This window comes from Lithobates pipiens, unplaced genomic scaffold, assembly GCF_037356315.1.
Source record: "Lithobates pipiens isolate NorthernLeopardFrog02 unplaced genomic scaffold, aLitPip1_a1.2 Scaffold_16, whole genome shotgun sequence".
NCBI classification, from domain to species: Eukaryota; Metazoa; Chordata; class Amphibia; order Anura; family Ranidae; genus Lithobates; species Lithobates pipiens.
Genome location: NW_027507748.1, coordinates 375192362 through 375205493, shown reverse-complemented (window position 1 = coordinate 375205493; position 13132 = coordinate 375192362). Strand labels below are relative to the sequence as shown.

Here is a 13132-nt window from a genome sequence, read left to right as displayed (position 1 = left end):
CAGAGGTTAAACAACATCCCATGTATATGAAGCCTAAAACATATAATTGATAGTTTCTCGTAGATTAAGGGTGATAGCTCATCCTCCCTGGAGGAGTTCTTAAGACTCAGAAAATCCAATGTCCACTCCCTCATATTCCTCCTTGTCATTGGGAAGCAATGCTGCTGTTATGGACGAGTCAGATAAGGATTCAGCAGGGGTCAACCAATTGGTGAGGCTTTTGCTTTGTGCATTCTATGGGTTTTGTTCCAGCAAAACGTCCCCATCTTGCAGCCAGAACACAATGCTGTGTGCTGTATACTTTATGCACCTGCTACTACATACAGTTTATACAGCTCCGACAGCAGACATCTGTTGGTGGAAGTAATATTTGGCTTGGACCAAACCAGCTAGTGACTAGAGTACCAACTAGTGACAGAAAGCTGGCGTTCAGAAAGAGCACTTTCACACTGGGACGAGGGAGCTTTAGCGCTAAAGCGGCCGAATAAAGGGTTAAAAATCAAAGTGTCACGACCGAATCGCTTTGCAGGCGCTTCGGCAGCGCTGCCTATTGATTTGAATGGGCAGGAGCAGTATATAAAATACTGCTCCTCCACCATCCAAAAGATGCTGCTTGCAGTACTTTTAAATGGCCTGCCAGCGCAGCGCCCCAGTGTTTTAGCCCAAAAGCACCTGAAAAACGCCCCAGTGAGAAAGGGGTCTAATGGAAACCTGCGTCCTGAACTGCATACACACTTTAACAAACAACATTCAACAACAAAAATTAACAACTTCATGGGCTGCAATAAAAAGGCATTAAGTAATACATGAAGGTATTTAGTAAAAATGCCTTAGAGAGAAACTTATTATGGAATTAAAATATACACTTTTCACTCTCGTCATTACATTTTTTAGTGGTAATATATTATTACAATAACTGTCAAAATACACTTTGTAAAATGTCAGAACATGACATTAGCCGACTGGTGGTCACATTTTTCTGTGGTGGTGGTATGTGGTAACTGTTTATGGAAAGAATTTACTAAAAAGCGGTTTTCAGTGGCAGAAGGAAAGAAACTATTCACACACTAAGGCTCGCCATACATCATACAATTTTCTTATTCAATTTCCTGTAGATTTACCTTCAACTATGTAGTGCAGGGGCCTGCCTGATTACATTCAAATTGAAAATGTTTAGGTTTGACCCCATATTATATGGTGTTGGTAAATTTAAAGGAAAATTGTACAAGGAAATTGTAGAAGGTCAGCCTTAAGGTGAACACAGTTATGCAGATAAGGCACCCAACCTCAGGCTTGGGCAGTTTGATCTGTTGCAAACTGGGTCATCCAGAGATATGGTTCTTATGGAACACTGGCACCTATAACAAACTACCACATCTTGTGCAGGCAGCAAGAGCAGCCACAGAATGACTTTGTACACATTACCACTTGGCAGCAAAATCATATAACTTTTATTCAGCAACTGTTGACTTTAAAACCATGCAATTACATATTTGGTCTTAAACAACCAAACTAACCCAGCACGGAAAGGCAGTCTTTTTGCATTTAAATATATTAAGATCTAGTAGAAGAGCAGTTTTTCTGGTAATGGAGCTGACTTCTTACCTTTTTGTCATTTGCAAATGCATACAGTGCAAGGGGCTTTTCTTTCTGGTTTATGAACTGAATGGCTTCATCTACATTTTGTACAGTTATAATAGGAAGGAGTGGACCAAAAATCTCTTCCTGCATGACCTTAGAGTCTGCTTTAACATCAATCAAGACAGTTGGTTCTGGAAAAAAAAAAGTCTTTATTCAATGTTTAAAATCTAGATTTCTGTGTAAGTATTGGTTTTTGTATCTTCCCACTTCAATAACGTGAAGTGTATACACATGGTTCCAAAACATGGATATACACTATTATATTGGTTCCTCCCAGTACATTCAAGGGCAAAACAGATGTATATGTCAAAGTAGATGCGAAGTCACAGTTTGAAGTCAAGTTTAAACAAACAAACATACTATGGTGCAGATCCAATTTTACTCTAACCTTGTGACTGAACATCCCTCTGTGTGCCGTTTGTGTGCCAGGGTAGTGGGAGGGGTTTAAACCACAGCCAAAGACTAGTGCAGATCTCAATGCACGCTTTTTCTCTGAAATATTGATTTAGATTCAATACAGGAGCTATTATCAATCAAATGCTTTCAGGCAAAATGAGAGCCATATATGTCTATGACGTTGCAGGTTGACAATGGGACTCTTCAGCCTGGAAGCATGTATTTGATGCCGACAAGGCTACCACAAGATTAGGAGCCTGTGGGTGGCAATGTCATCCTAATGCCGGAAGCAGTAAAAAAAAAAAAGTATTGGGACGATAACCGGGTATTTTTCTAAATGTTTAAAAACATACATAAAAAATACTGCAATGCTATAATGTACAGACAAAAGGGAAACTATTTTCTTTTTTTTTTTGCTAGGGTTAACATACATAGTGATCAGGGCTGATTAGCTACTAGTTCAATTCTAGACCTCATAGAGATAGAATATTTGTATTTCTACCACATCGCTTTGCAAGCTCCGGCTACCAACTAGGAACGAAAGTCTTACTGTATGTACCACCTTCTCTAGCAATTAGAGGACAAGTGTAATTGCAAGAATATAGTGGGTTAGTTTGTTGCGCAAGCAGAACTTTTTCGAAAGCCTGGGTGGCATGACGGATGAAATGATGGAAATCACAAAAATCTCTCCCCCTTATCTCTGGCCATGGAAGCAGCATACAGGCGCTTGATCAGACCAGATGAAATGCCCCTCCAAAATCCCAGTACTGGTGCACTACTACACTACTTTTACCATAAAAAAATAAAATAAAAATTAGTACAACCTCTCACTTGCCAATTCAATTAAAGCAAGCAGCAAGCTCCCAACCCTCAAAAACAGTAACACACTTAGGTCCCATACTTATACTTGTAACCTTTCTAAACTACATTCCTCCCACATCGAGACATTTGTACCTCAACCTCTGATCCAACATATCCATTCCCCTATTTTCATGGTTGTGTTCAATCCTCAATTCTTCAAAAAAACACTACAATCCACCTTCTTTGAAGGATGCAACCATATACAGTTCCAAAATAGTGATACATAAATCCAAGCTGAAGTCCAGAAATATTTAAAATGCTCTACCATGTGGGCTAATTATAATAAACATACATCATTAACCCTTTGCTGCCCACTTAACACATATGTCCAACAGCAGAAAGGGTGGGCTTTACTTCCCACATGCATCCATGGACAGCAGAGAGTTCTGTCATAGACAGCTCTTAGCATGTAATCACAGGGGTCACGTGACTGGTCGATCCTTCCTGCCCCCTAGCTGTACAGACCTTATTAAAAGGGAAATCAGGGTTGTGCGAGAAGGGGTTAACTTACCAATATAGCAGGTATTCTCTTCATGTTGCCCTCCAATAGCAACCTTCTGTCCTTCTAACAAGGCAAGAATACGCTTGAAATGGCGCTTGTTAATTATCCGCTCATAATCTGGAGATTCCTTGGGGTTTACTCCATAATATTCCTAAACAAGAAAAAATTATACAATTAACATAGTCAAAAAAAAAAACGGGGGTGGATTCCTGATTTATATGTAAATGGTTAGCTGAATTTAAAGTGTTTGATATACTGTACCTCCTTTGATAGTACTGAACAAAATAAAAGTATTACTACATTTATGTAAAAATGTTAAAATTATTGGATTTTTTACTGAGCAATACAGTAGTATTTGGAGCCTGAAGGTTGGTGCTTGGGTGCATATGGAGCAGGAAAAAGAGCGAAAATATTATGAAAATACTGTTGAAAAGTAAAAAATAAAAAAAACTGTAAATCGGCACAATTTACTGTGAGAATTATAATTGCTAATGTAGCTGCTGTCACTTAAAGCGATTTCACTTCCACAATATTATGTGCCGCCAAACAGTGCTAAGCTACTAAAATATCTAATAACATGAGTAATCCGTAAACAATATACTAAGTAAAAAACAATAACATCATACATTGATATTGCGCTATTAAATGTGTACAAAACTAGTAATGTGAAAAATCTTCTAACAAAAGTTCATGTGAAAAATGCTTGTTTGAAGAAAATCCTACCATAAATTCACCAAATAGTGCAAACAAGGACGAGTGCTCTCTACCACCAGTTTCACAGGTCGCTCACCTCATAGCAGGAAAAAAAAAAAAAAAAAAATCAGCAATTATCCCCTCTGGGGAAATGACACCTGGCAAACTTATTGATCACAGACCTTCTTAGATAAATGGCTCCTCAATAGGATTCCAAAAACCTGGATTGGCTTGCCCAATGAATGTTATTTGTAAAAGAAAAGGTAACAGCTAGTGCTCTCCATTTCCCAAGGATTTAATAGTAAAAAAGGTAAATGAATACACTTACAAGTGAAGCACAATCAGTTTGTGCAAACTGCAAGGCATGGCAAACATCCCATTTTCGAGATGGCTGTGGTGTGATGTCAGTGCGTAAGCTCAGCTCCCTACACACGTGTCCTCAGGGCGTTGACTTCCTCAGTAAGGGGTGGCCATAAAGGAAAAAATCAGGGAAGCAGGAATATTAGGGATTCGCCTAGCAAAGTTGCTGCACAGCCACAGACTAAGGACGAAGGTTGAACAAGGCAGGGAAGCACCAAAAGCACCTACAGACCGCAGGTGGAAAGAAAAGGGAAAGGAATCATCTAAGAAACCCTGTGAACAAGGGGATAGCAATCTTTCCCAATAAAAAATTGGCATCGGAGGTAGCCCGGTACCAAGGTCAAACTCTAGAGAAGAGAAGGAAAGATAGGCTCCCTAGACCAGAAAGGTTGGCATCTGCCACTGTGGAAAGGGTTGGGAAGGGCACATCAGGTCTCAGGACAAGGTCTGAGCGCTAAAGCCAGGGAGGACATTCCATGCAAAACAAAAGGAGCAGGGACTCTAGGCTATGGAACGAACCTCCTCAAGTAACAGGAATTGAGAATTAGGGACCTTAGAGCAATAAACTACCCCTAAGCGGTCTCAAAGTAAAACCTGCAAAAGAGAAAAAAATAAAAATAATTATAAGAGGCAACTGAATAGCACCAACATAAAGGCCACCAAGAAATGTATTTGTTTTTGTAGAATTAGGCACAGACAAGAATGTCATGCTGAATGAGTCAGGATGGACCTTGGTACCTTGACAATTAAAAGTAAACAAAATTGCATAAGAATGTAGGCACAGCTTTTAAAAAGGGAGGATTGAGAGCAGCAGCTGTCTGGTACTGGATTCCAGAAATCACGTTTAGGATGCTATTCACAGCTTGGCTCAGCGGTTGAGAAAGAACCCCAGATAATCCAACATCACAAAAATACATGATGAAGGAGAAAATCCTAATCTTAAAAACAGTAAGAAAGGGTTTACAGGGGTCCATGGACCAGAGGAGTACAACCCATTAAAGCTGCCTTCCCTAGAAGGGGAGAAAGTCCCTGGCCTAAAGAACTAAAGAGTAGATAAAGTGGCTGGGTCAGAAGAGATGTCATGGGAGCTCAACTACTGAAATAGTTTATGCCAATGCATCTTGATATCCATTCCAAAGGAAAATGCGAGCTTGGATAATGGGGTATGAACCCTCTCCTCTTGGTAGCTGCCGCAATTAATTTATCAAGGGAATTGCCAAACAGAAGCTCACCCTTAAATCTTTCCCACACTGGATCAGTCACCCAAGCCTTATGCCACAGGATTCTGCGCACATGCACAAAAAGGAAAGACAGACAGACAGATCACATTTTACATGGTGCCTACACAGAATAGTAGGGCAGATGGCAAGAGCTGCAACGCTGATTAAAGATTAGGATTATCTATATATCAGGAGAAAGCTTATCATGGATTTCTCCAGCCCTGGTAGCTATGGTTTGGGCAACCACTAAAAGAGCCTCTAGAAGGGCCTGCCAGCACAAATGTGGACTTCAAAATGCCTCTTCAAAGGAAAGGTTCTCTTCAATAGACATAGTAGACTAAGCATTCAGTAGAACTGCAGTGTCCACAGTGCCGGCAGACCATTTTGTGCTACGTAAAATTCTGCATCCATAGGATACGAGGCCTCCAACCTCCTCTTATAGTGTCAGGAGAGGAAAAAAAAAAACCTGTCTGGCCAATCATACAGTGGGGATGGAAAGTATTCAGACCCCTTTAAAATTTTTCTCTCTGTTATATTGCAGTCATTTGCTAAAATCATATAAGTTCATTTGTTTCCCCCTCAATGTATACACAGCACCCCATATTGACAGAAAAACACAGAATTGTTGACATTTTTGCAGATTTATTAAAAAAAGAAAAACTGAAATATCACATGGTCCCAAGTATTCAGACCCTTTGCTGTGCCACTCATATTTAACTCAGGTGCTGTCCATTTCTTCTGATGATCCTTGAGATGGTTCTACTCCTTCATTTGGGTCCAGCTGTCTTTGATTATACTGATTGGACTTGATTAGGAAAAACCACACACCTGTCTATATAAGAACCTACAGCTCAAAGTGCATATCAGAGCAAATGAGAATCATGAGGTCAAAAGGAACTGCCTGAAGAGCTCAGAGACAGAATTGTGGCAAGGCACAGATCTAGCCAAGGTTACAAAAAAAAAAAAAAAAAAAACACAGTGGCCTCCATAATCCTTAAATGGAAGATGTTTGGGAAGACCAGAACCCTTCCTAGAGCTGGGCGTCCGGCCAAACTGAGCTATCGGGGGAGAAGAGCCATGGTGAGAGAAGTAAAGAAGAAACCAAAGATCAATGTGGCTGAGCTCCAGAGATGCAGTCGGGAGATGGGAGAAAGTTGTAGAAAGTCAACCATCACTGCAGCCCACCACCAGTCTGGGCAGAGTGGCCCTACAGAAGCCTCTCCTCAGTGCAAGACACATGCAAGCCCGCATGGAGTTTGCTTAAAAAAAACCAAACACCTGAAGGACTCCAAGATGGTAAGAAATAAGATTCTCTGGTCTGATGAGACCAAGATAGAACTTTTAATTCCAAGCGGTATGTGTGATGAAAACCAGGCACTGCTCATCACCTGTCCAATACAGTCCCAACAGTGAATCATGGTGGTGGCAGCATCATGCTGTAGGGGTATTTTTCAGGTGCAGGGATAGGACGACTGGTTGCAATCGAGGGAAAGGATGAATGCAGCCAAGTACATGGATATCCTGGACAAAAACATTCTCCAGAGTGCTCAGGACCTCAGACTGGGCCAAAGGTTTACCTTCCAACAAGACAATGACTAAGCACACAGCTAAAATAATGAAGAAGTGGCTTCACAACAACTCTGACTGTTTTTGAATGGCCCAACCAGAGCCCAGACTTAAACCCAATTGAGCATCTCTTCAGAAAAATGGCTGTCCACCAATGTTTACCATCCAACCTGACAGAACTAGAGAGGATCTGCAAGGAGGAATGGCAGAGGATCCCCAAAACCAGGTGTGAAAAACTTGTTGCATCTTTTCCAAAAAGACTCATGGCTGTATTAGATCAAAAGGCTCCTTCTACTAAATACTGAGCAAAGGGTCTGAATTTAAAATTTAAGGGGGTCTGAATACTTTCCGTCCCCACTGTATATATGGCCCAATTTACCTGATCCGGAATAGGAAAGAGCTTTCTACAGAAGGCCCTCTTTTTAGTGCAGTTTTTGAACATACTGTGGCTGTTCAGTGCTAGTCATATCTATTCAAAGACTAGTACACCATCTTGATCAATGAATCCACAGTGATCAACATAGGGATGAAAGTAAGGAAGTAATGTCTGTCAGTTTTGATGGTGAAAAAGATTAAGCCGCCATCCCCCTTGGATTCTGACAAAGCAAGTGTATTAGGCAATTCTGGTTTCAGAGTCAGAGGAAGGTGAACACCAAGTCCAGAAGTAGTGATATCATCTGTTATGGGTCAGATACAATGGCTGTAAATTCTGCCTTGGTCAAACAGGTCACATTTGCAGGCCTGTAAAGGAGTCAGAATCAAGGGGATGAAGCAGCATCAGCGTTAGACCTCTCTCTAGAAAAAGGTAACCACTATCATCTTGAGAGGAAATTGGAGTATCCTCAGGGCCTGCGGTGAACTCACCACTGTCTGTCCATCTTCCCTCAAAGAGTCTTCTAAGCACTATGTCACTAGCCAGAAAGGAACTACCGGTTCGGAGGTGAAAAAAAAAAAAAAAAGAGCATGAGATTAGAAGAGGTATCATTGCATTACTTATTGGACCGAATAGTGAGACAATAAAGTTAGGGAAAAACACTAAGAGTGCCAGTCCCCATCTGTGCCCTATGAACTGATTGTGTACATAGAACTGCAGTATGTCTTGTAGAATAAGGTTGTGTTGTATAACAGGGTACTGGGAAACCCTGTCTTACCTTGTCCAGGTCACTGGTCTCATCCAATGTCCAGGCTTTGCCCATCACGGTGGGCATACCCTCAAAGGGGTCTTCAGTGTTTGGGTACCATAAGACTAGACCGAGGCCATAGACCTGTATCACACTCTGGGGCTACCTGAACTTGTTGCACCACAATGAAGGAGGTAAATAAATCTTGTGAAAAAAAAAAATAGTAGGAAATTCTTCTCCAAGAAGAAAAGGCGTCCATCACCTAAGAACATTAGCACGAAACTGGAGCCTCACAGAGGGAGCAGGATTATATGGAGACACAAAGAAGCAAACACAGTGATACCTTTTGCCTTGTCCAATCACCAGATAGCATCATATAACCCTATGAATATCTATGAATTTGTTACTGTGTCTCGCACAGTAAAGATGCACATTTTCAGTCGAGTGAAAAAAACTTGGAACGTTTGCTGTGTGTGCCTTCATGTCCTAGTGAAAACTGCTTTCCCCAGTTTCAAGCTCCATAGTCATTTATTCTTAACATACAGATGATGGACCAATCTTGTCCGCTTTTACTTACTTTTAGTGTTTCTTTGATTTTCTCAAGTAGATTACCTTGGATGGACTTCTCACACAGGATATAATCAGGAGCAATACAAGTCTGACCACAGTTCATAAACTTTCCCCAGGTTATACGTCTTAAAAAAATAAATAAATAAATAAATAAATAAGATATCAAAGTAAAGTCAGCTCTGAAAGCACAAAAAAGTCACACAGACTTTCAAAGCAATGCCCTAAACTAGCATGTAACCTCTAGGTTTGGGAGTGTCAGCTTCTCTTTGACGCTTCTGAGATTAAAAGGTTATTTTGTGACAGATCACCCATAAATATGCCAACTGAAACCAGAATAGCAGCTTTGCATCAACTGCATATTTCAGGATGTAAATACTAGGATGTTGCTACGGCAGCATATGTACAGTAATATCTACCTAAAATTGAAAAGTCAAATGTTTGAACTCACCTGCAGGACTGCATTTTGAATCTGTGGCAGTTCCACTTTTTCTTTTTTTTTTTTTTTTATCCAAGACATATAGTGCAATGTTTTTCAGATATAAGCGCAAGGTGTGGACGGAGGAATCTCCACTCCCGACTATTGTATTCTGACAACAGCAGCAAGTGTGGCTGTCTGAATACCATCACAGTGACTGCAACTCAAAGAGTACAGTCCCTGTTCAGACAACAATTTCCCATCCACCTTAGTCAATTTTTCAATTGACTAAGCTTGTAGACAATCCTGCAGGAATCTTCTGACATTTGAGCTGTGTATAGCTAGTTTAAGAGATTATTTTATTTTGACAGATTGTAAATAGTGTTATTAATGTGTATGATAAAGTTGAACTACACACAAAAAAACGATATATACGCAAAAGGGGAAATAAATATGTTTTTTTTTTTTACTTCTGTCCATCCCGTCCTAAGATTTACACAGTCCTGTCACATAGCACACCCAGGTCAGGAGACAGCCATATTTGCTTATTATATATTCAGGCTCTGCCTCCTGATATGAATTGCTACACAAATAATATGTTGTTTTACTGCTTCTTTTACAATGCAAATATAAAAGGCGGGTATAGTTATGAACAGCACACAGGGACCGGCTGAGATTCAAACCAGCTATTGGCAGGCTTATTTGCACGACAACCACAACACATCTGCCTGGCTCCTTGTGCCAAGTCTGTACATAGATTGCAAGCTGCCAATATCCACAGCCTGTTAATATTGCTAATACCTGGTATGCACAATCAGAAAACACCGCTTTTGAATCTATCATCCGATAACCTGATCATTAGTACACAGCTTTCAAGAGCTGATCCCAACAGTTCATGTAAAATTATCTGAAGGGACAAAAACACGAAAATTGTTCTTGTACAATATCAGAACATACAAATTTTCACTAAATCAGTACAGCATTTGTAGTCATCCAAAAAAAAAAAAAAGAAATAAAAAAAAAAAAAATTTGGAAGACCAAGACTATGTATGCTTAGAAATGAAAGAATACATTACATGCCTTACAAGGTTGTATTCTGTTGTAATTTGTCGTAATCTGTTGTACGAGAATTTTCACTTTTTTTTTCTTTGACTCAAAGAACTTTTATTAAGAAAATAGGGAGACATTTTAATATACAGTCAATTGTTTAGCCACACAACCAGAAAGCAGATTCAACAAAAAGCGGACATGGAAACCGCAAACATATCACAACATATGATTTTCATACTGTCTGTACTTAGAACGTCCAGCATATCAATAAACGTCTCATAATAGCACAAAAATCATAAAACAAAGAAACATCCTGGAATACCACTGCTCTGTTAGTAAGGGCTCATAAACTAGTTATATAGTCAACCACGGACTCATTTCCATTAATAGAATACCCCCTCTAGCTAGCCCCATGTAGATAAAGGAACCCAGACTCAGAGGAAGCACCCTTAGTTAGAAAATATTTAACATTGCATTAGTCTGTCAAGAATAAGTTGTGAAGGTGCTACACCTGGAGTATCCAACCAACATTTCCATATATTTTGCAACTTCTGTGGAGAGTTCCTATAACAAGTATTTATTTTTTTGCGAATAAGAATAGTATTGACCGACTGCGTGCATGTCAGAGTTTGCTCAGACAGCCAAAATCTCCCTTTTTGTTTTTTGGCAAGATATAAAAGCCGAATAAGGGCATAACTTAACAAAAACAAAAAAACAAAAAAAAACAAAAAAAAAAAAACAGAAAGCAAAAACGACAATCATTTCTGATACGTCTGATAATCTCATTGTATGTAGGAGAATTAAGGCAAGTAGTGTGTACAAGCTCTATATCACAGATTTCTAAGGAACAATTAGGTCTCATGCACCTCCAGGCATCAGCGTTTTGGCACAAAAAAAAAAAAAAAAAAAGCATGGCGCATGTAAACGCATATAGACACCTTTAGGGCTTCAAGTGCTTAATTCATTTCATTGGTCATAAGAATTTAAGCTGGCCACTGAAATTAATTAACATTCAACCACTTGCCGCACCTAGCATTACACAAGACACTGCTGCCCCTGCACGCACAGGCAGTGAGTTTTTTTTTTCTTCTATACACCTTTAAAAAATGTACGTGTGCATGGACACAGTGGTCAAGACGCAGAGGTGTTTAGTGGCAGAAAAAATCCAAAAGGCCAGATGACCCTAACAGCAGCGTTAGAAACATCTAGTGTGTATGAGGCCTTAAAAAGTGTGGGCTCGCACAAAGTACACTTACATTTTAAATCTGCAAATCGTGACTTTCTGTAAAAGTCATCATTTGCATATCAAATGTCTACAATACCATTTGCACATTCCTCTCCTTCCATCTAAAATTACCTAGCGAGTCTTCACCCAACCATTAAAATCATAGGAGATAGCGCTTTTTAAATTGGCTTATTTCTACAACAAAATATTGTTTGAAAAAGGACAAAGGGAGGGTTCAAATTAACTGAAATAAAAAAACACTAGCAAGTTATAAAAAGTAAGTTATAATACTTTTTGCCAAGTGCTCAGTTTGACAAACTGGACAAGGGTCATTACTGTATATTAAGTTAGATGAACCTGATAATCATATGTGGACTATGACCCCAAAGACAAGACATCAGTAGGCCGTCATGAAATTATTTTGCAAAAACTAGGAAGGGATGGCCTTCACACAGCTAGTCTACCCTTGATCTTTATTCTCAACAGAGGAACACAAACACTCACCTTGCAGCAATGTCAATATCACAGTCCTTATCAATGTAACATGGACTCTTCCCTCCCAACTCAAGGGTCACTGGAGTCAGATATTTAGCAGCTGCTGACATAATTATTTTGCCAACAGCGGTATTACCCGTATAGAAAATGTGATCAAATCTTTCTGCAAGTAGCTCTGTTGTTTCTGGCACTCCGCCATTCACCACAGGGTACAGGTCCTTCAGGGAAAAGCAAAGATACAAGGAGACTAATGTAAATATAGAACTGATGTTTGCTGTGAAGATATCTAACACATGCAGTCTTTCTTCTATAGTTACTATGAGGATTTTTTTTTTTAAAACAGGGAAACAAAAAATGCTTTAAGAAATGTCAGGGGAATCATGTCTACAAATGTAAATCTTTATCCAAATAAAGACACACGACTAAGCCCATGGGCAGTGTGGGTGCTGTGCTGAGGTGGTACTGTTACCAAGAGTTCTGCTGCACAAAGACCATAAAAGATGGTCTGTCTTCCTGGATGATTAAATGGATCCTGTTGCCTATTTAAAATTTTACACAATAATGCAGTCTGGCTCACTTTTGGGCCTTCAGGTTAATCCAGAAAAGTCAAGGGCACCGGACGTCTCGCTCCCCCCTGCACAACTTCAAATCATTTAACAAGACTTTCCGATATCGATGGGAATGCTTAAAATCCTTGGGAGTCCACCAAATAACTACTCCCCTCTCTTTCAAGCCATTTATCCCCAACTCTTCCGGTACTTAAAGCTCTAGGAGAACTGGTCCAATTGTAACTGGTCTCGGCTGGAGCGTATTGAGGCCATAAAAAAAAAAAAAAAAAAAAAAAAAAAAAAAACGCTCCATCCAAACTCAGGCGATGTACTTTATTTGGCAGGGCGGGCAACCAAGAACCTCTAAGCAAGTTATGTACCAGACCAGATTGAAAAGGAGGAGGATTAGGCATCCAGTATTTGATACCCATGGGGATTTTGAACACTGGCGTACAAAGACAACTCACCC

General features: G+C 39.8%; 1 protein-coding gene across 3 annotated transcripts in view; it reads right to left on the bottom strand.

The window, feature by feature from the left end:
* The window catches only part of ALDH3A2 (aldehyde dehydrogenase 3 family member A2), a 74255-nt gene that overhangs the window by 29331 nt on the left and 31792 nt on the right, over nt 1–13132 (bottom strand). For all 3 annotated transcript variants that reach the window (XM_077482152.1, XM_077482154.1, XM_077482153.1), the window contains exons 5-8: nt 12125–12333; nt 8938–9055; nt 3410–3551; nt 1606–1772 (exon numbers count right to left, since the gene is read on the bottom strand). In XM_077482152.1, coding sequence (XP_077338278.1) covers nt 1606–1772; nt 3410–3551; nt 8938–9055; nt 12125–12333 — 636 coding nt within the window. The remainder of the gene's footprint in view (nt 1–1605; nt 1773–3409; nt 3552–8937; nt 9056–12124; nt 12334–13132) is intronic.